The following is a 24,023-nucleotide window of genomic DNA, read 5'->3' on the forward strand; positions in this document are numbered from 1 at the left end:
TTGTACATGTTTATTGCCATGCCATGTTGTCCTTAACCATGACGCATCTTTCTGTCTCTTTCGATCGCCCTCTCTCTCCCCCTCTCTCTCCGCCTATCTCACTTTCTGTTTCTCCACAGACTTTTATAGTACTGAACAAAGGGAAGGCCATCTTCCGATTTAGTGCCACATCTGCACTCTATATTTTTAGCCCCTTTCATCCTGTTAGAAGAGCATCAATAAAGGTTTTAGTTCACTCATATCCTTTCTGGTGGAACGCTCACATTTCCACCAACACTCCTCTGTCAAAATGAAAATCAATGAGCAGAGATGTAACATTTGGGAGGGAGGTAAAAGCCTTGGGATAGCCTGTAAGAACCTACTCTAGTTCAGTTTGTCTAGATATATTATCCTGTCATTCTCGTTGTAATCATGTTGATCTTGTATACTGATGGGGGAAATAGGGTCTGGGAAGGGCGAGCTGGTCAGAATTGAGCCGTTGGTATTGCCTGCTGTCTCTCCGTCAGTGAATAAAGGGAGCTTCAGTCCCGCTATTAGTTTGTAGTGTTTTATTACGCAATCAATGATTGAGAGGATTCTAAACAGGACTGGACTTATACTGTGAAATCAGAATATTTGAGTATCTCTTGAAAATGTCTCAACACAGATGGAACTCTTCAAGAATTGCCCCATGCTTTATGTGCATTGAACTCATTTTAGAGGTCATACTCCAAAAGAGATTTAATCTCAAGCTGTCACTGACTCATAGACTCAAACAGTAATAGACCCACCAGCAACCATGGTGATCACTGTTAGGTTATGTACAGATGTAGGATCTTAATTATAGCCAGTTTGCAACAGCAGGAAAAGAATCCTGCAGCAACAGGAAATATGAATTATTATGTGAATTATAATTCATGGTAATTTTTTGTAGGGGTTAATCAATTTTTTCGTTAGGGCAAATCAAGACTGACATGTTAAAGTGGAAATTACAAACTTTAGAAGCCTTTTTAAACTTTGAATACACTACAAGTTAGCATTTCCTGCTGTGCAGGAACATTCTCACCAACAAAAGAGTGATCAAATTAAGATCCTACATCTGTAATAGACTGGATGGTTACTGTTAGGTTATGTAATAGACTGGATGGTTACTGTTAGGTTATGTAATAAACTGGATGGTTAATGTTAGGTTATGTAATAAACTGGATGGTTACTGTTAGGTTATGTAATAGACTGGATGGTTACTGTTAGGTTATGTAATAAACTGGATGGTTACTGTTAGGTTATGTAATAAACTGGATGATTACTGTTAGGTTATGTAATAGACTGGATGGTTACTGTTAGGTTATGTAATAAACTGGATGATTACTGTTAGGTTATGTAAAAGACTGGATGGTTACTGTTAGGTTATGTAATAGACTGGATGGTTACTGTTAGGCTATGTAATAGACTGGATGGTTACTGTTAGGTTATGTAATAGACTGGATGGTTACTGTTAGGTTATGTAATAGACTGGATGGTTACTGTTAGGTTATGTAATAGACTGGATGGTTACTGTTAGGTTATGTAATAGACTGGATGGTTACTGTTAGGTTATGTAATAAACTGGATGGTTACTGTTAGGTTATGTAATAAACTGGATGATTACTGTTAGGTTATGTAATAGACTGGATGGTTACTGTTAGGTTATGTAATAAACTGGATGATTACTGTTAGGTTATGTAATAGACTGGATGGTTACTGTTAGGTTATGTAATAGACTGGATGGTTACTGTTAGGTTATGTAATAGACTGGATGGTTACTGTTAGGTTATGTAATAGACTGGATGGTTACTGTTAGGTTATGTAATAGACTGGATGGTTACTGTTAGGTTATGTAATAGACTGGATGGTTACTGTTAGGTTATGTAATAGACTGGATGGTTACTGTTAGGTTATGTAATAGACTGGATGGTTACTGTTAGGTTATGTAATAGACTGGATGGTTACTGTTAGGTAATGATACAGTCTATTACAGTTACCCATCATCCATTAGAAGCCAGAAAGTGACTGAATCTTCCTGAAGAAAGTTTGACTAGATTTTGTAAAAAGATATTGAGTAATTAAAAAACAATATTTAGGACCAGAGGCTAAAAAGAACATTTGAGACAGGAAATCAAGTTTCAAGCCACCTAGTTTCCATAAACACCTTCTCAATTCCACCTCACTGGGTGAGTTTAAGTTGCATATTTAATATGCTTTTTAATAGGCGGTTTGGGTTCCTCCTACCCCCCCCCCCCCACACTCCTCTCTTCCTCCGCTGAGAACTGCTATAAATATCGGGAGCAGAGTTTGCGGGTGTTGATAAATATTACGCTGCCGGACACTTTGCTCTTGTCAGCCCGATAAGCGGGTGAAATAGGTCTTCTCTAAAGGTGCTGTGTGGGTAGGGACAGACAGGGAGGGGGGGGGGGGTTAGGAGTTAGGATTTAGGACTGTGTGACTGCTCTGCCGGATAGCTCTCAAGACGGGCAACATGAGCAATCACATACTAAAATATTTACTGTACATACACACACATGCAAAGAGCTGTGCACACACATGAACACACACAGCGATTCTTCGTCGGCTCGTCCTTTTATGTGTGTGCCTATCTCTCTGTTCATGCCAGTGTCCTGCCTGTATGTGTGCATGAGTGAGCTGACAGAGTGGTGAAAAGCGCTCACTTTGAGGCGGTGTTACATATGCCATGTGTCCTCACTGGTAGCTGATTACCCAGGGGCCCTTGGGCCAGGGTACATGTTTGATAATTAACAAGGGATCAATGAGGTTGTAGCCAGAAAACTCTTCCTTTGAAGGGGGTACAGCACTACAAAGCTGTGAGTGAAGTCATCAGAGAGAGAAGATAGAATATAGTCTGTAGATGAAGCCTTATGAGACCTTAAAGCGGGAAAACCTAAGTAAGCATTCTATAAAGGGATGATAATTCAGGCTAAAGCTGCCGCCGAGATTTGCTTTGACGACTGGCAGTTTGACAGGCCAGTTAGCGCGTAAGAAAATGGCTGTGTACATTTGTCTAGCGGTTTATAAACAAACCCTGGGATTCCAGGCCTTAGCAGCTTTTTGGCAGCAGTCTGATTTGTACATAATGCTGAAATTGACTTTTACATTAATAGTGTGGGTGCTCTGGAATCCTCTGCAGAGCCAGGGTGCTTATCGTTATGATGACTCATTTGAGTAAAGTGCTGTCTGTGAGTGTGGGAATTTAAACAAGCCTTTGGGACGTGAGAGGTACTTCATAGTAATGCAGTGCTTCCTCAGGCAAAAGGACACGGCAGCCATTATTTTAACACTTCAGTTTTGGCAGTGGAGTCATTTGATTGTGTAACTAACCAGGGGTTTGAAACCTGGGTCGCCTGTGGGTAGCCCTCTGAGCTGAAGCCTAAGCATTAGCATGAGGAATCTTCAGGTCTCAGTCAAGGTTATTCATCACCTGAGGGTGTTTCCGAACCACCTGCTCTCGTAGAAAAAAAGTTGTTATCTAGAACTTAAAATGGTTCTTCGGCTGTCACCAAAGGAGAACCCTTTGAAGAACCCTGTTTGGTTCCAGGTAGAACCCTTTCGCATACAATGTAGGACCCTTTCCACAGAGGGCTCTACATGGAACCCAAAAGGGTTCTCCCTGCAACTAAAAAGGGTTTTCCTATGGGGACAGCCGAAGAACCCTTTTGGAACCCTTTTGTCTAAGAGTGTATAAATACAAGACACAATAAGGACGCAGAACATTCTCCCATACAAACGACTCAGTGCTTTTGGCGTAGTCTACAGCAAGCCAATTCCAACTATTAATGCAGATGAGGGACAAGTTATTCTATCAAGAAACGTTTGACAGACATATCAACCAATCAACATCCTACAATATAGGCTAAATAGAACATTTGGGACAGGAAATCAAGTTTCAATCCACCTAGTTTCCATAAACACCTTCTCAATTCCACCTCACTGGGTGAGTTTAAGTTGCATATTTAATATGTTTTTTAATAGGCGGTTTGGGTTCCTCTTACCACTCTCCACACAGCACGGTGGACGTTCTAATCTTGCCCATGAAATGAGAAGGGAGGGGGGAGTGGGAGGATAATGCTATTAGCACCATGGGGGACAGGGCTAACCAACTGCTGAGGTATAATTGTCGGCGTCAATTAGCTTTCGCCCCCCCCCCCCCAGCAAACAGTTTGAATATTTGTTCTGTGCTTGCTCTTTGCCCAACCTGGTCTCAGGGCAATTCGTAGGATTCAATACTGTTCCCTCCATTTAGTTTGATGTACAGTATTACGTTACGTTAGGTTACATTATAAATGGAATAGCGGTCGTACAATATCATATGAATTAGAGGACGTATAGCATCATGCATTGTACCCAGTTTTATAATAGCATGCAAATTGGATGATGTTACTTATCATACATCTTGGAGGACATATACAGTTCATTCGGAAAGTATTCAGACCCCTAGACTTTTTCCACATTTTGTTACGTTACAGCCTTATTTTAAAATTGATTAAATTATTTATGTTCCTCATCACTCTACACACGATACCCCATCATGACAAAGTGAAAACAGGTTTTTAGAAATGTTTGCAAATGTATTAAAAATAAAATAAATAAATATCTTATTTACATAAGTATTCAGACCCTTTGCTATGAGACTCAAACTTGAGCTCAGGTGCATCCTGTTTCCATTGATCATCCTTGAGATGTTTCTACAACTTGATTGGAGTCCACCTGTGGTAAATTCAATTGGACATGATTTGGAAAGGCACACACCTGTCTATATAATGTCCCACACTTGACAATGCATGTCAGAGCAAAAACCAAGCCACGAGGTCGAAGGAATTGTCCGTCGAGCTCCGAGACAGAATTGTGTCGAGGCACAGATCTGGGAAAGGGTACCAAAAAATGTGTGCAGCATTGAAGGTCCCCAAGAACACAGTGGCCTCCATCATTCTTAGATGGAAGAAGTTTGGAACCACCAAGACTCTTCCTAGAGCTGGCCGCCCGGCCAAACTGAGCAATCGGGGGAGAAGGGCCTTGGTCAGGGAAGTGACCAAGAACCAGATGGTCACTCTGACAGAGCTCCAGAGTTCGTCTGTGGATGGGAGAACCTTCCAGCAGCACTCCACCAATCGGGCCTTTATGGTACAGTGGCCAGACGGAAGCCACTCCTCAGTAAAAGGCACATGACAGCCCACTTGGAGTTTGCCAAAAGGCACCTAAAGGACTCTTAGACCATGAGAAACAAGATTCTCTGGTCTGATGAAACCAAGATTGAACTGTTTGGCCTGAATGCCAAGCGTCACATCTGGAGGAAACCTGACACCATCCCTACTGTGAAGCATGGTGGTGGCAGCATCTTGCTGTGGGGATGTTTTTCAGTGGCAGAGACTGGGAGACTAGTCAGGATTGAGGGAAAGATGAATGGAGCAAAGTACAGAGAGATCCTTGATGAAAACCTCCTCCAGAGCGCTCAGGACCTCAGTCTAGGGCGAAGGTTCACCTTCCAACAGGACAACAACCCTAAGCACACAGCCAAGACAACGCAGGAGTGGCTTCGGAACAAGTCTCTGAATGTCCTTGAGTGGCCCAGCCAGAGCCCGGACATGAACCCGATCTAACATCTCTGGAGAGACCTGAAAATAGCTATGCAGCAATGCTCCCCATCCGACCTGACAGATCTTGAGAGGATATGCAGGGAAGAATGGGAGAAACTCCCCAAATACAGGTGTGCCCAAGCTTGTAGCGTCATACCCAAGAAGAATTGAGGCTGTAATCGCTGCCAAAGGTGCTTCAACAAAGTACTGAGTAAAGGGTCTGAATACTTATGTAAATGTAATATATCCGTTTTTATTCTTAACAAATATGCAAACATTTCTAAAAACCTGTTTTTGCTTTGCCATTATGGGGTATTGTATGTAGATTGACAAAAAAAAAAAAAAAAGATATTATAACGTAACAGAATCTGAAAACTTTCCGAAATAACTGTAGTATTATACATCTTTCTCTGAGACCAGGTTGCTTGTTGCGATGTAACAACAAAGAAGACCTATGGGGAGAATTGATGTTGGTGTTTAGGTGAACTAACAACAAAGGTTAGGATAATTTAAGTAAAAAGGTTAGGTGAATTAGGTCAAATTTAGAATAAAGTTTAGGGGAAGGGTTAGCTAAAATGCTACAGTTGTCTCCGACGCTCCCGAACATTTAACCTTTGGATTGCTAGATGGTCACGGATTACACCCACCCACCAATCCTCCCCGACCAACCTCCCTACTTTTGTTTCTGTCTAAAGTACCTAGTCCATTAGTACATATCATATATCTGGGAGGTGCTCAGAAACACGTATATACAGTGAGGGAAAAAATTATTTGATCCCCTGCTGATTTTGTACGTTTGCCCACTGACAAAGAAATGATCAGTCTATAATTTTAATGGTAAGTTTATTTGAACAGTGAGAGACAGAATAACAAGAAAAAAATCCAGAAAAACGCATGTCAACAATGTTATAAATTGATTTGCATTTTAATGAGGGAAATAAGTATTTGACCCCCTCTCAATCAGAAAGATTTCTGGTTCCCAGGTGTCTTTTATACAGGTAACGAGCTGAGATTAGGAGCACACTCTTAAAGGGAGTGCTCCTAATCTCAGCTTGTTACCTGTATAAAAGACACCTATCCACAGAAGCAAGCAATCAATCAGATTCCAAACTCTCCACCATGGCCAAGACCAAAGAGCTCTCCAAGGATGTCAGGGACAAGATTGTAGACCTACACAAGGCTGAAATGGGCTACAAGACCATCGCCAAGCAGCTTGGTGAGAAGGTGACAACAGTTGGTGCGATTATTCGCAAATGGAAGAAACACAAAAGCACTGTCAATCTCGCTCGGCCTGGGGCTCCATGCAAGATCTCACCTCGTGGAGTTGCAATGATCATGAGAACGGTGAGGAATCAGCCCAGAACTACACGGGAGAATCTTGTCAATGATCTCAAGGCAGCTGAGACCATAGTCACCAAGAAAACAATTGGTAACACACTACGCCGTGAAGGACTGAAATCCTGCAGCGCCCGCAAGGTCCCCCTGCTCAAGAAAGCACATATACAGGGCCGTCTGAAGTTTGTCAATGAACATCTGAATGATTCAGAGGAGAACTGGGTGAAAGTGTTGTGGTCAGATGAGACCAAAATGGAGCTCTTTGGCATCAACTCAACTCGCCGTGTTTGGAGGAGGAGGAATGCTGCCTATGACCCCAAGAACACCATCCCCACCGTCAAACATGGAGGTGGAAACATTATGCTTTGGGGGTGTTTTTCTGCTAAGGGGACAGGACAACTTCACCGCATCAAAGGGACGATGGACGGGGCCATGTACTGTCAAATCTTGGGTGAGAACCTCCTTCCCTCAGCCAGGGCATTGAAAATGGGTCGTGGATGGGTATTCCAGCATGACAATGACCCAAAACACACGGCCAATGCAACAAAAGAGTGGCTCAAAAAGAAGCACATTAAGGTCCTGGAGTGACCTAGCCAGTCTCCAGACCTTAATCCCATAGAAAATCTGTGGAGGGAGCTGAATGTTCGAGTTGCCAAACGTCAGCCTCGAAACCTTAATAACTTGGAGAAGATCTGCAAAGAGGAGTGGAACAAAATCCCTCCTGAGATGTGTGCAAACCTGGTGGCCAACTACAAGAAACATTTGACCTCTGTGATTGCCAACAAGGGTTTTGCCACCAAGTACTAAGTCATGTTTTGAAGAGGGGTCAAATACTGATTTCCCTCATTAAAATGCAAATCAATTTATGACATATTTGACATGCGTTTTTCTGGATTTTTTGTTGTTGTTATTCTGTCTCTCACTGTTCAAATAAACCTACCATTAAAATGATAGACTGATCATGTCTTTGTCAGTGGGCAAACGTACTAAATCAGCAGGGGATCAAATACTTTTTTCCCTCACTGTATATGTTTCGAATGGCTATGAGGCCAGACTGCTTTGCCCCTGTAATTGAAACACACTGGAATGATGCACTGTGAGTATTTAAAAGTGATATACTTCTTACGTAGTGGGGAAAATTATACATTTATTTTGGACAGATATTATTGACAGTATGTTTATAATTTGAGATATTTTTGAGTAATTTGGTTTCCTAACCATAGAAGATATTGAAAACTATTCAAATGTACAGCACACACCTACAGAGATGCAGAGATGTGGTTTCTCAGCCTAGCGGCAAAGCTTCAAATACTGTATAATTCTGTGTCAATGTAGCTTTTGATCAAATTCCATTACCATTCAACTACAACACTGAAATAGTATGTAACAACAATGTTGTTACTGGGGTTATTACAGTGTTACTACACATGAACAATGTAACGTAACGCGTTAGCAACGTTTTTGGTTGTTCTTCTCTTTACTCTGCTCATTGAAAGTGATTATGACAGCAGGCAAACCAAACCTAAACGGGGTATAAGGGCATAATCATGATGTCTTTATATTTAGAATAGTAGCGTTGTGATGTACAGTATATGTTGTTATTGAATCACCATTTTCCTTAACCACGTGCACGTTATTCAGTCTGTTCATAATGTGCACCATTTTGACCAACTGTTGCTTCATGGCCATGTCGGAACCAGCGTATTGGGCCAAGTATGTAGAGTAAGTATACCTTGTCCTTGTCCTTCTCTGTCTCTCAGCATTGACGCTAGCTTCTTCTGTGAATTCTCTCTGTGTTCTTCTTTCTTTTCTGTTCCCTCAACCCTCTTTGACTGTATTGACCCTCTGTGCCCTATGTGTCCTGATGTAACGCTTTGCCAGGTGTTTGTTGCCTTGCCAACCACAATTAGCAAGTAAGTTCACGATTTTAGTGTACCCGGCTAATTTGCTGATTGCATTCTTGCTATGCTGCATCGGAATGAACAACCATGGGTGACACATACCGTTTATGCCTTAATAAATGTGTATTAAAGGGATTCATATTCCAACCACTACGATAAACAAACAACTGAAAGCAAAATCAATGAAGGAATGGGAATTATCATTCAGATGAATCTTTATTGAAATGGGATCAGTAGAGTTGAACTTGGGTAAAATATATCCATCTATCTATCTATCTATCTATCTATCTATCTATCTATCTATCTATCTATCTATCTATCTATCTATCTATCTATCTATCTATCTATCTATCTATCTATCTATCTATCTATCTATCTATCTATCTATCTATCTATCTATCTATCTATCTATCTATCTATCTATCTATCTATCTATCTATCTATCTATCTATCTATCTATCTATCTATCTGTCTGTCTGTCTGTCTGTCTGTCTGTCTGTCTGTCTGTCTGTCTGTCTGTCTGTCTGTCTGTCTGTCTGTCTGTCTGTCTGTCTGTCTGTCTGTCTGTCTGTCTGTCTGTCTGTCTGTCTGTCTGTCTGTCTGTCTGTCTGTCTGTCTGTCTGTCTGTCTGTCTGTCTGCCTGCCTGCCTGCCTGCCTGCCTGCCTGCCTGCCTGCCTGCCTGCCTGCCTGCCTGCCTGCCTGCCTGCCTGCCTGCCTGCCTGCCTGCCTGCCTGCCTGCCTGCCTGCCTGCCTGCCTGCCTGCCTGTCTGTCTGTCTGTCTGTCTGTCTGTCTGTCTGTCTGTCTGTCTAACTGATTCAGTCTGTGTATCTATCTATTTATAATGTCTCTCTCTCTCTTCTCTATTCTCAATCATTCAGAGTATAAGTCCATCCCACACTATGGATTTGCTGTTAGGCAGAGGCATCTGTCATATGGATAGAGTGGATTTGACCCACAAACATGTAACCAATAGTAGTCCTCTGTGTTATGAAAATCAACCACCCTGAGTCTAAAGCCAGAGTCAGCCTGCCAAGTTTACCTTTAATGAAGACAGCCTTTCAGCAAATGGAATCTGCAATGTCAACAACACTACAAATCAGGCAGTTTATATTCTCACTCAAAAAGGGGCTCATTGGAACAATCTGTAACATGCAATGACTCCCAGCCAGTCACAGTCTCCCTTATTAACCATTAACATTACAGGAAGAACAGAGTCAGTAGCTATGACAAAAACTAAAAGGAATATGGCTGTGCACTTCCTCCGAATGCTGCATCCTCCATCCCAGTCTCCATTGACTCTGACTATGAAGAGTGTCTCTCTCTCTCTCTTTAATTGATTCGATGTTACAATTAAGTGACTGTAATGTATTGACTTGGACTGATGTATACTGTCAATGTAAAGTACAGTTCAATGATTCCCGTCAGTCCGAGTCAAACCAATACATCACAGTGACATCCTGGATTTGAATGCCTATTCTTGTCTTAATGACCTGCTTAACTCACCAAGGAGCGCTGCTGTCAAAGAGCTTGCTGTCTGTCTCATTCCCTCTGGGCTGTATTATCCACGCGCTTCTCATTCTTTCTGTCCTGTGTCTCTGTGTCTCCCTAAAGCTGCTACATGTCTACCTGTCTGTCCCTTTCCTTCTTGTTTTCGTTCTTCTTTTGACATTTGGTTGAATTAGAACTGCACTTGGAGTTGGGGCAACCATGTGCAGGAAGAAGGGGGGGGGGCTTATGCCATTGCTTGCTAATGTTTTCACTTTTTGTTCCCCCCTTCCCTTCCCCCATACACCCACCCAGGTACACTTTCACTGGCATTTACACGTTTGAATCGTTGATAAAGATTCTGGCGAGGGGATTCTGTGTGGGTCCATTTACCTTCCTGCGAGACCCTTGGAACTGGCTGGATTTCAGTGTGATTGTCATGGCGTAAGTATCTCTCCTGTTACAGTAGACCTCTCTGTATCTCTCCTGTTACTGTGTGACCATAACCCTAACCCTTCCTTTTAACCTGTCCTCTCCTTCTAACCTTCCTTCTAACCTACAATCGAATCTACACTCTCAAAGCCCTTTTTATTCCTTCTCTAATACTCTTTTCACACTATTGAGATGAGTCGAAATGAGCCGAGCCAAGCTGTACTGTGCTGGCCTGGTTATGCATCCACAATGTTGTAACAGTTGTTGTAACCATGCTGGAATGGAAAACGTGAAAGGAAAACATCTGAGGCAGCAAAACTACGTTTTGGGTTGGCACAATAGTGTGAAGGGTGTATTAGAGTGCTGTATAATATTTATTGTCTGACATGTTGTATTCTGACTTCCTTCTATCTTTCCTCTATACTCCTTTGTCAAATCCCTTAACGTTCGACGGAAAAATGTCACTGGAAGTAAAAGTTTGCGGATGCTGTTCTTACTTCCTCTTTTTCTAGAATATTGGAGGAAAGTAAAGTTCTATGAAAACAACTCTGTTGTTTTAAGTTGACCTACATCTTTTTGATGCATCCATACTACTTAATGAATAACTGAAAATCACTAACATCGGGATTAGTTACTGATCCAATTGGAGATTAATTTGAGTTGACGAAGTGTTATACGACTCAGATAAGATGAATGATCCTCAACTCTGAAGCTTCAATTAATATTTGACCTCAATATTGAGGGCTGCTCTTTATGATTGTAAAACTAATATATGTTCCGCAAAATTTGAATGTGACATTTGTATTACTGTAATAGAGTAAACTTTTACTTCCAAAATTGTACAATGCAACCTAAATTAAATGACCAATTACCAATATCCTCAAACGTTATATTTTGCTTTGGTTGTGTGGGTAAAGAAAGTACCTTAAGTTGCTTTTGAATAATGTATTTTGCTCCTGACCTACTGTGGATGGTCTAAACACAGCATCTTTTTTCTATGGCAACTATTTTGAACCCCCACCCCCCCACATGCATCCCCCCATACGGTGATGAAGTGTTGATGTCTCTTTTGGCTTCTACAGTTTTATTTACCCCTCCTTCCAGAGGGCCAGTCGTCCTTGAACTGGAAGCCTCTGTGGGGTCAGATGGATCTTTAGCAGGACAGGAACACATAAGTCACCGACCCTCGCATCCCTCCTGCTAGTTTCGACGACAGGCTACCTTCCTTCCCACTGCTGGCTTTATTAAATCCAGACTGATGACCGGGGAAATGGATAACCCCCCCTACCATGCTGATAAATGTCCACACCCCCAACCCCGTGGGTTCCCATGGAAACGGAGGGGTGTCGCCCCCCTGTGGGGTGACAGGTAGCCTAGCTGTTGAGAGCGTTGGGCCAGTAACTGCAAGGTCGCTGGTTTGAATCCCCGAGCCAGCAAGGTAGAAAAATCTACCGTCATACCCTTAAGCAAGGCAGTTAACCCCCAACAACGACTGCTCCCCGGGCGCCAATGACGTGGATGTCGATTAAGGCAGCCCCCCGCACCTCTCTGATTCAGACAAGACACATTTTGGTTGAATGCATCCAGTTGTGCCACTGACTAGGTATCCTCTTTCCCTTCCCTTGAATTACAGAATTCAAGAAATTAAGCACTTTGCTGTTCTACAAGTGGGCTATGCCTGGGTCCCCGAGAGAAATAACGTGCCATGTTAGCTATGAAGCTTTTGGGAAACTCACCTCAGAAATGTAATAGGGAATGGAACCACTTATGTCCAGAAGACTTGATATACTGTAACTCACATAAGCAGCACATGGACTGGCACCATACTGGTTTTTCCCAACATTTTCGAGAATCTCAGCTGTCTCTTGGTTTGGAGACACACTAACAGCAGTCATAAAGGTCAAAAGGGTCCCTCTAAATATCTATTCTGGGATGTTTCTGTCCTGTTCTTCAGGGAAATTTTACACTAAGACACAGTGAGCAGTGCTTAGCCTACAGTTGTCTTTCCTTTTTTGTGTTTGACCAAATAACTGTAATTTGATCCTGCAGGTTGCTAACCGAGTTTGTTAAAGTAGGCAATCTCCAAGCACTTCGAACATTCAGGGTCCTCAGAGCATTGAAAACTATTTCAGTAATCCCAGGTAAGAGGGAGACTCCCCTGCTGCTGCAGTGTTACCGAAAAAATGGGTTGCATCTTCTATTGTCCAGTCCACGTACTGTTACTGTTCTGTACAGCCCCTCCCCCCTCTTCCTCCTCTCTGTCCAATCCAAAGCCACTCTCTCTGACCCTTGACCTGTTGCCACATTCCCCCCTCTTTCCTCTCCTCCAATCCTGGCCCCTTCACCTGTTGTGTTTTACCTGTCGTTTGTGCTTTGTCATTGTGTCTGCTTGACTTTCACTTATTGCAGATATGTTACTGAATTTGTGGACCTGGGCAATGTCTCAGCATTACGGACATTCAGAGTCCTACGAGCACTGAAAACTATCTCAGTCATCCCAGGTGAGAAGGGAGTTTCAAACACTAAGACACCACCCACCGCTGGAAGAACTAAACCACGGCTACGTTCCAATATGTCCATATTAGCACACTACTTAGGATGAAGCAATGTATTTGGCATGCATTCAAAGTGGCCTGCTAGTGTGGGTATTGGAACAGAGTTCCTTGTCATTTCCTTTTTGTTTCTGTTGATTAAATAATGGGTGAGTGGAAATGTCAAAGAGGTGAAGGAAATGAGACCTTTGGGTTGGGCAACCTCTGATTCAAAATGGAGGATTGTCACATTTTAGATACTCTATAGAATATGTTTGCCTAGAGTTTGTTTTAACTTCAAAATTGTTTTGTATTAAGATGTTAATTTTGATGTATGTCAATCATTTATTAAAAATACAAATCTAGTTTCTATCAAGGCATGGTCATGCATCCACCTGCTATATGCAAACACTATGCTATAGACATCAACAAAGTGAATGTAGTCCATTAATAAAGTTTCAACATGACATCTGGCCTTAAGCCCAAAGATCATGTTACCTCGTTACCTGGCTCAACAGGTCTCATTCACCCTTAGTGTTTAACATCAAACAGGCATGGGTATAGTCAAATACCACTTTGTATGGTAATAATATCTTCACAACAGATGCTCCCCTAGGAAGTAGGACATCCATTCAGAATGGATCTCTACTCAAATTGGACTAAATCTCGTTTGGATGATACAGGTGTACAGTACCCTTAGCAACATATAGTGCAGTATATTTCTGAGCAGGACCTTATATGACTTAGGATCTTAATTTGATCACCTTGTTGTTGCAGGAAATGTCATGCACAGCAGGAAATGCAAACTTGTAGTGTATTCGCGGTTTTAAAATACTTTTAAAGTTTGTAATTTCCACTTTAAAATGTCAGACTTGATTTGCTCTAACATAAATGTATCAACCCCTACAGAACATTACATGTTTTATAATCCATACAATAATTCACATTTTCTGTTGCTGCAGGATTATTTTCCTGCAGTGATAAACTGGTCAAATTAAGATCCTACATCTGTAATCCTACAGTACGTAACATGTCCACTTGACCTGACAAGGGAAAAACCCTCAACCCTACTTGTTATTTTAGCCTAACTAGGGCCTAGAGTTTTTCCTGGTTAGGTCACATAGGGATTGCCAGTACCATAGGTACCCAGTATCTACTCTGAAGGGGCTAACTTCCATCAGTCATGGCCCAGGTATTCCACCACTACTTCCTGTTATCTGGTGCTCTTCAGAGACATGGTGCGTCAGGCTCTTCATGGCCGACCTCCTTTGGCCCACGCCGTCTGCTGGAAATGCCAGGGTGGAAGCGATGGCTTAGAGGCTGTCAATTCCTTTTTGTGTTCATACTGTACTGCACAGCAATCTGACCCTGCTCCAGCTACACTACCTTTAATCCAATAGGAATCAGGATAGTGAGATAATAGCATAGGCTCAGATGAGATATAGTTAGCTAGCAAACAGAATGCTATGAAAGCTTGGAAATGCTTTGGGCACACTCTGAGACAGGGTTAAAGTTCAAATATGTCAGCCAGTCAGTCAGTTAGTCAGCCAGCCAGTCAGCCAGCCAGCCAGCCAGCCAGCCAGCCAGCCAGCCAGCCAGCCAGCCAATCAGCCAGTCAGTTAGTTTGTCAGCCAGTCAGCCTCCATAGTCAGCCAGTCAGTTAGTTTGTCAGTCAGCCAGTCAGCCAGTTTGTCAGCCAGTCAGCCAGTCAACCAGTCGGTTCGTTTTTCAGTCAGTCAGTCAGTTGGTTTGTCAGTCAGTCAGTTATTTAGTTTGTCAGCCAGTCAGCTAGTCAGCCAGCCAGTCAACCAGCCAGCCAGCATAAACTAGTTCAATTAGATTGTTTCACTCATTATTTGGGAAGTGTCTGTTGTCAATGACCATACATTGTGAATTTGCGGTGCATTTTGATATCTCGAAAAGAAACACAAGACAATGTTTCTTTCTGCAGTGGTTAATTAGTTTGCGTTAGCTTTCGTTTTGTCTTGACTGTCGTGTTGGTGTCTTCAGTTTGTGTGTGTGTGTGGCTTTGTTGGTTTGATGTTCTGAATTTGTTACTGTACAGTATATTTAATCCATGTCATGATTATGGATAGTGAGTCGTTGTTTTGTTCCTAATACAATTGTTGTAATTTGTATAACTTCTTGTACATAGTAATACACTGTACTTAAGTCACTGTTACTACTGTACAGTATGTGATTGTAAAAAGTAAACAGACCACTAGCTTCCAGAATTTTTTATAAAAAATATAAAACGTTTTGTTAATAAATTACATATACACAATAAACATAACTTCAGATTTTAGATCTAAACCAACTCCTTATGATTACACAGAGGTAGCTAGCCAAATATATTTACCCTGTGTCCATTTCCATGTCCATGTGTGTGCGTGCTGACCTATTGACCTCTGCCCCTGTTTCCCCGGGCAGGTCTGAAGACCATCGTGGGTGCACTGATCCAGTCAGTGAAGAAGCTGGCGGACGTGATGATCCTAACCGTTTTCTGCCTCAGTGTGTTCGCCCTCATCGGCCTTCAGCTCTTCATGGGTAACCTGCGGCAGAAGTGCGTCCGCAGTACAACGCACTGCGTCAACGACACCCTCAACACCAACACAACCTTCTTCTGCAACAACCGGACGTGGCCCTCACTCAAACACTTCATTGCAGACGAAGGTGAGCACTGTGTATCAGTTAAATGCCTGTTTAATTGATTAATGAATGTATCATTTATTTAAAAAGGTTGACCCTATTGAGAGCAAAGTTATGTTATGTTTGAGGAGACTGAAAATAGTCAGCCAGTCACCCAGTCAGCCAATCAGCCAATCAGCCAGTCAGCCAGTCAGCCAGCCAGTCAGTTTGTCAGCCAGTCAGCCAGCTAGTCAGTTTGTCAGCCAGTCAGCCAGTCAGTTAATTTGTCAGTATTAGGAGACTGGGAGTGTAGGGCAAGTGCCGCCCTACACTCTATATTCCTGCCACTGGCACAATCTAATTAGACTTATGTAATGGCGTGGGCCTGCCTCAAGTTTCTGTGACGTTGAGTTTTCACTCAAGGCTATGTGTGTTGTTGACTTGTAACACGATATCCTCGAAATATGAAACATATGAACAACGCTACAGCAGTAGTTTAATAGTATTACTGCCCTCGAAGTGACTCTTCTTATCAACTCTATGCAAGGATGCCTGTGTGTTGTCTTCGGAACGCCTCATTATCTCTCCAACCCCCATTGTCTCACCTCTGAGAAGAAGAGGTTCTGTTGTATTTACATCATGTAGGTCTGATGTCTGATTGGAAGTTAACTCAACAGTGATACTATTGGTCAACCAGTCAGATTTGGAATCCAAACAACTCAGATTCTTATAAAAGGGTTTTAGATTCATTGTTCTTTCTCTTCTTTGTTCCTGACCTGCGCTGGTGAGATACCTACACTCTCTTTTTCTTTCACTCTCCCTTGAGCTATGGGCCATGGCACAAGCCATGGTTACTTTGTTTCTCTCTCCCATGAGCTATGGGCCATGGCACAAGCCATGGTTACTTTGTCTCTCTCTCTCCCATGAGCTATGGGCCATGGTACAAGCCATGGTTACTTTGTCTCTCTCTCTCCCATGAGCTATGGGCCATGGTACAAGCCATGGTTACTTTGTTTCTCTCTCCCATGAGCTATGGGCCATGGCACAAGCCATGGTTACTTTGTTTCTCTCTCCCATGAGCTATGGGCCATGGCACAAGCCATGGTTACTTTGTCTCTCTCTCTCCCATGAGCTATGGGCCATGGTACAAGCCATGGTTACTTTGTCTCTCTCTCCCATGAGCTATGGGCCATGGTACAAGCCATGGTTACTTTGTCTCTGTTAGCGTATAAGATTAACGTGCTGTAATATAGACCTGGTTTCAAACAGTATTTTAAATCTTTCAAATACTCTCAGCGCTTGCTTTAACCTGCCTGTAGTGCCACATGGGCGGAGTTTGTACGTTTGGGACTATTCAGTTGGCTACATTGTGAATGTATTTGACTGATTCCAACTAGTTAAACCCAGGTCTGGCTCACATGCTGTCGTAGCGATCGACGTTTCTTAACTGCACTGATATGGTCACGTTGTTGGTCGTGGGTCTCTTAGCTTTGGGTGAGTCTCACAGTTGTTGTGTGACAGTGATGTCGACAAGACGCTACTTGCAGCTATAACATAACATGTTTGCAGGGGATAATTTGTAGCCTAGAAAAAGTCCCACACAGCAGTTCTGAAGCTTGTCATGGGCACACATGACATGGCAGTGTTCCATTCCAGTGTCCTCTTTCCTGTACTATCCAAACAGGCAGTAACAGAGACAGCCCTGCAGCGATTGCACTACTAGGGTGGGTCCACACTCACCGACACAGATTATGGCATGCTTACTTTTGCTGCACAACACTGATGTGGGGCAGATGTTTAAATGGACAGTTGTTCCTCTAATGGTGAATGGTCACGTGAGCGGACTTCATATTTCAAGTTATTACATATTTCATGATTGACCATTTCAGATTACTTCATACAGTTACAGGTCACTTTGCCTCTACCCACATGTACATATTACCTCAATTACCTGGACTAACCGGTGCCCCCAGCACATTGACTCTGTACCGGTGCCCCTGTATAAAGCCTCGCTATTGTTATTTTATTGTTGCTCTTTAATTATTTGTTATTTTCCTATTTTTTCTTTTTTACTTCAGTTTATTTTAGTAAATACTTTCTTAACACTTATTTTTCTTAAAACGGCATTGTTGGTTAAGGGCTTGTAAGTAAGCATTTCACTGTAAGGTCTCTACACCTGTTGTGTTCGGCACATGTGACAAATAAAATTAGATTAGATTTGATTTACATTTTACATTTTAGTCATTTAGCAGACACTCTTATCCAGAGCGACTTACAGTTAGTGAGTGCATACATTTTCATACTGATTTGATACATACGTGTAGATGAGTCAGAGGTCATGGACATTTGTCCATTGTTCAAAGACTGTGCTTCTCAATCCTGGCCCCGGGGACCCAGAGGGGTGCACATTGTACGATGCTTAAAGATGACAGTACATGAGACAACCAAAGCAACAAGGCATTTCCTGAGATTGCGTCTACTCTTTTTTTCTTTAACACAGCAATGATGGAAAGCTAATAAAAATAAAAAAAACACCCTCATCAAAATGTCAGACTCATCTTTCAGATACACATCTAGTCAATCTGCACAGTACAGTGGTGTAATGTGAAAGCTGTCGCTGAAGAGTGTCTCTGAGCTGTCGCTGAAGAGTGTCTCTGGGTTGTCACTGAAAAGTGGCTCTGGGGTCCAGCTTTTGTGTGTGTGTGTGTGTGTGTGCGTGTATGTGTGTTGGAGAGGTCCATGGTCCATAAAGGAGGAACATTTAAGGCCACACTGAAACCAGGAATGCCTACAGCTGACGGAGGGCTCGGGCCGCCTGCCAAAGAGCCCGTCAGGCGAGCCCTTCTCCAGCCCCTCTCCCCATAGTGGTCTAACGGCACTCAAACCCTCTAGAGTGGGACAGTGAAGCTGAAACGCTGTGAAAAGGACGGGGAGATAAAATGTAGGAACACTTAGCATGAAGGAGCATTGGAGTGGACATGGAGCCTTCTGGACGTGTAATCTCTTAGTGTGTTCTAGTGGGAGTCGGCAGCAACACAGTCACCGGGTTATTGCTATTGCTATTTATTCATTCATTTCCATCCCCTTCAACTTCAAGCAGTCTCTGCTATCCATCACCTTACACAAATGTCAAATGTCCAAGGCAGGCCTCCGTATTGATCCCTTAAAGCTCGGGCGAAACATGAAACAAAACCATTTTCTTAATTTGATAAATGGCTAAAATCATACATCCAGTGGGTTATTTAAAGGTGGACTGAATCAATGATGGCGCCTTATGATTAATATAATACAGTCGATAAACTTCTTTCCCCAACCAGGGCTTCTGGTCATAAGGTCTGAGTACCACTGAAAGACTTTTGACCTTGAGATGAAAATGCTTGTAGGATCAGCAATACTAGGGCCATGTAATCAAATGAATCCCTGTAATCAAAGTAATCACTGCAATCAAATGAATCCCTGTAATCAAAGTAATCACTGCAATCAAATGAATCCCTGTAATCAAAGTTATCACTGCAATCAAATGAATTCCTGTAATCAAAGTAATCACTGTAATCAAATGAATCCCTGTAATCAAATGAATCACTGTAATCACATGAATCCATGTAATCAAATGAATCACTGTAGTTAGTCAAATTAATTACTGTAATCAAATTAATTACTGTAATCAAATTAATCACTGTAGTCAAATAAATTGCTGTAATCAAATGAATCACTGTAATCAAATGAATCACTGTAATCAAATGAATCACTGTAATCAAATGAATCGAATCCAGGCCTCATCCATTATTTTATTTTCTTTCTTCAGAAAACTACTACAAAGTGGAGGGAGCGAAGGATGCCTTAATATGTGGGGACGGGAGTGATGCTGGGTAAGTGACACTACTCTTTCTCCTCCTTCTATCGCTCTTGCTATCGGTGAAGAAAAGCCAATGATTATGAATGTGCGTTAGTGTGATGATAGCCTGGTCCCATTCTGTACGTTCTGTGGCCAGCTCCCCTCTTGTTGATCGTGTTTGGCATGGCTGAAGCCCAAACAGACTGGACCACCAGGCTAGTGTGACGGTGACTTGTAGACGGTTCAACCATAGCCTCGTGAACCATAGCCTCGTGAACCATAGCCTCATGAACCATAGCCTCGTGAACCATAGCCTCATGCTGTATACTCTAATCTAGTACATGCTGTTGAGCAATACCAGAGGATGTCACGAAGGGGCCCTGAGGTTAAGGTTTAGGTGGCTGAGGTGATGCCTGTCGCCGTGTGGCTAAGTCAACAGAGATAGCCCGGCTCTGAGGGTGTGAGTCAGCAAGATGGAGTGATGGCGACCGATGGTGACTCAGCTGCCCTCAGGCTGTAGGGAGACGACACCATGGGCTTATCAACCACCATCCAGCCTGTGAGAGCCAATGGGCTTTAACAAGAGAGTGGGCCTTGACAGTGATGTTAATTATGGTTGTGTTTATTATGTACCTGAGGTGGTTTCCCCAAACTATGCTTGATGAGTAACCTTGTCTTGGACGGGAAGAGTTGTGTTAGCTCCAGAGCTAATACCTTGTTTAGGCTTTAGCTCAGAGGGATAATGCCTTTTTGAGTCGTGCGGATGACACTGGTGTGCTAGGCAGTAGTCTTACAGGTCTAAGAAGGACTGAATCCCACAGCTTATTATTTTTTTTTTGCTGTCATAATGCGTGCACCCCAAGTTATTATAGGATAGTTGGAGGAATGTCGATAGAAGTAAGCCCAGCTGATAAATGCAGTGTCATTTTGTGTAACTAATAACTTTGGTGTGTGTAACTTTGATTGTAGTGTCACTTTGGCATTGGATGATCTTTGTGTTTTAAAGATTGGGGCCAACTCCATTTTACAGTAGGTAATACTTTAAAAAAGTATCACATTTTTTATATTTTTTCTACAATTCCTGATTATCTCCCACATTGACTGAAGTGAAACGAAATTGACCTCAAACCAACTCTGATGTATTTTGGACCGAGATTTGGAATGGCGAGGGGATGTATTGTCTTTTGGACTGAGATGGGAGTGGTGATTCGGAGAACATGCGTGTTGCTGCTTGGCTGTAACCTCTGACATCCCTCAGAGTTTACAGTGTCCATTTTAGGAGACTCAGTGGCAGTTGTATTGTCCACAGTCAGGAAGGAAATGAGCCTGGACATAACTACACTGAGTACGCAACAGTGAAAAATATGTGTCCATGAAAATGTGTCATCTTTCTTAGTCAAGAAATAACATCTAAGTCACTTTCACATACAGAAAGACGGGGGAACAAAGGGGCTGTCCATTGCACATGATATCTGTGATGTCTCCCAAACCCTCTGATGTAGGTCTGAGACATTCTCAGTCTCATTCTCAACCCGGCTACTCATAAATTGACTGCATTGTCCATAGACATAGAATTAACGAATACCCTTAACACTAGCACGACCTGTCCCGCCGACACTCTAATCCTGTAATGCCAAGTGCTTTTGGAGCGGCGGGCAGGAGTGGCAGGAGAGGAGTTCCTGATACCAACGCTGCCAGGGCAAAGATCTAATACCCATCTGTGTTCTGTTGGAACTAATGTTCCCCTAATGTTTCTATGTTGATTATATATGAGGCTCTGTTTTTGGTCTGGTATTGATATTTGAACAACTGTAATGGCTTCAAATACATGGTTTGTGTTGGTGCAAGACATTATTGCAAGGTAGCAGTGGTGGAAAACGTACCCAATTGTCATACTTGAGTAAAATGATTTTATTTATTTAACTAGGCAAGTCAGTTAAGAACAAATTCTTATTTACAATGACGGCCTACACCGGCCAAACCCGGACGATGCTGGGCCAATTTTGGGGCTCCCAATCACGGCCGGTTGTGATACAGCCTGGAATCGAACCAGGGGGTCTATAGTGACACCTCAAGCACTGCGATGCAGTGCCTTAGACCGCTGCGCCACTCGGGAGCCCAATCAAAGATACCTTAATAGAAATGACTCAAGTAAATGTGAAAGTAACCCGGTAAAATACTACTTGAGTAAAAGTCTCAAAGTATTTGGTTTTAAATATACTTAAGTATCAAAAGTAAAAGTATAAGTATAAATAATTTCACATTCCTTATGTTAAGCAAACCAGACGGCACAATTGTTTTATTTTTTATTTAATTTCCGGATAGCCAGGGGCACGCTTCAACACTCAGACATCATTTACAAACTAAGCATTTGTGTTTAGGGAGTCTGCCAGATCAAAGGCAGATGACCAGGGATATTCTCTTGATAAGTGTGTGAATTGGACCATTTCCCTGTCCTGCTAAGCATTCAAAATGTAACGAGTACTTTTGGGTGTCAGGGAAAATGTATGGAGTGAAAAGTACATAATTTTCTTTAGGAATGTAGTGAAGTAAAAGTAAAAGTTGCCAAAAATATAAATAGTAAAGTAAAGTACAGATACCCCAAAAAACTACTTTACAACACTGGAAGGTATCCATTATTGGAAACCCCTTGTTATCAGTATTAATACATGGATAAATGTATTAGAACCAGATCAATCAATAAGTAAGTAACTATACTGAACAAAAATATAAACGCAACATGCAACAATTTCAACGATTTTACTGAGTTATATTCATATAAGGAAATCAGAATTGAAATAAATTCATTAGGCTTTATTACAGACAGAAATACTCCTCAGTTTAATCAGCAGTCCGGTGGCTGGTGTCCGACGATACCGCAGATGTGGAAGTCCTGGGCTGGCGTGGTTACACGTGGTCTGCGGTTGTGAGGCCAGTTGTACATACAGCCAAATTCTCTAAAATTATGTTGGAGCGGCTTATGGTAGAGAAATTAACATTACATTCTATGGCAACAGCTCTGGTGGACATTCCTGCAGTCAGCATGCCAATTCCACACTCCCTCAAAACTTGAGACATCTGTGGCATTGTGTTTTGTGACAAAACTGCACATTTTAGAGTGGCCTTTTATTATCCCCAGCACAAGGTGCACCTGTGTAATGATCATGCGGTTTAATCAGCTTCTTGACATACCACAACAATCAGGTGGATGGATTATGTTGGCAAAGGAGAAATGCTCACTAACAGGGATGTAAACAAATTTGTGCACAACATTTGAGAGAAATAAGCTTTTTGTGTGCATAAAAAATTCTGGGATCTTTTATTTCAGCTCATGAAACATGGGACCAACACTTTACATGTTGCGTTTATATTTTTGTTCAGTATAGATTCAATTATTTAATATAAAAGTAGATATCATTGTCTTATTATTTCCGTGCGTGCCTAAAGTCACAGTTCTGCCAGACTTGAAGAGTATAATTTAAGTGCTGTTATGAGCTCTTTGCAGCAGTGATCTTGTCACGGTTTCGGCCGAGGCTGCTCCTCCTCCTTGTTCGGGCAGGCTTCGGCGGTCGTCGTCTCCGGAGTACTAGCTGCCACCGTTCTTTGTTTTCGATGTTTGTTTGGTTTGGTCTGTTTGGTACACCTGTTCATGTTTAGTGTTGATTATGTGTCCTATAAGTTCTCGTTGTTTCTGTCATGTGTTGTGTGTAATTGGTTTCACCTGTCTGTTGGTGCTGTTCACTTTTTGCCAGTCACTAGCGTGTACCGTTGCACTGTTGTTTTCGTGCGCAGTCGGTTTTGTGTTTTACGCACTGTTGCGTATTGTTCGCCTCCGGGTTGGTTAGACCCGTTTGTTATTTTGTCTTTTCAAGTAAAGACTGGTTTGACTTAGCTCCTGTGTCCTGCACTTGATTCCACACCACATCCGCATCAGATACCCTGACAGATCTGGCATTGTTGCAAGTTTCATATCAGGGTAATAGTCAGGTCGGGTCATACTCCAACCACAAACACGGACAAAATAGTCCCCACTTTCAATTGAAAATGAATACCAACGACATTGCGCCCATGTCTTTTTCAGGAACTCACACAAGCAATCACACAAGCAATCTCCATCTTTTATGAGCACTGACATGATGCAAACCACTTCCAATGCTCTCAATGCCCGTGCTGCTATAGCTCAGGCTTTCAACATTCCCCCTGCCACAAATGGTTGAAACATTGTCTTAAAAGCAGCTGTAATTGACACCATGATATCATCAATATAGATT

The 24,023-nt window shown here is 42.3% G+C and overlaps 1 protein-coding gene across 1 annotated transcript in view; it reads left to right on the forward strand.

The window, feature by feature from the left end:
• Positions 1-24,023, forward strand: part of LOC121549653 (sodium channel protein type 4 subunit alpha-like) — a 212,548-nt gene that overhangs the window by 50,858 nt on the left and 137,667 nt on the right. Inside the window, exons 3-8 of the mRNA XM_041861442.2 lie at positions 120-238; positions 8,571-8,660; positions 10,642-10,770; positions 13,168-13,259; positions 15,720-15,962; positions 19,723-19,786. Of these exons, the coding sequence (XP_041717376.2) occupies positions 120-238; positions 8,571-8,660; positions 10,642-10,770; positions 13,168-13,259; positions 15,720-15,962; positions 19,723-19,786 (737 nt within the window). The remainder of the gene's footprint in view (positions 1-119; positions 239-8,570; positions 8,661-10,641; positions 10,771-13,167; positions 13,260-15,719; positions 15,963-19,722; positions 19,787-24,023) is intronic.

This window comes from Coregonus clupeaformis, chromosome 34, assembly GCF_020615455.1.
Source record: "Coregonus clupeaformis isolate EN_2021a chromosome 34, ASM2061545v1, whole genome shotgun sequence".
Lineage (NCBI taxonomy): Eukaryota > Metazoa > Chordata > Actinopteri > Salmoniformes > Salmonidae > Coregonus > Coregonus clupeaformis.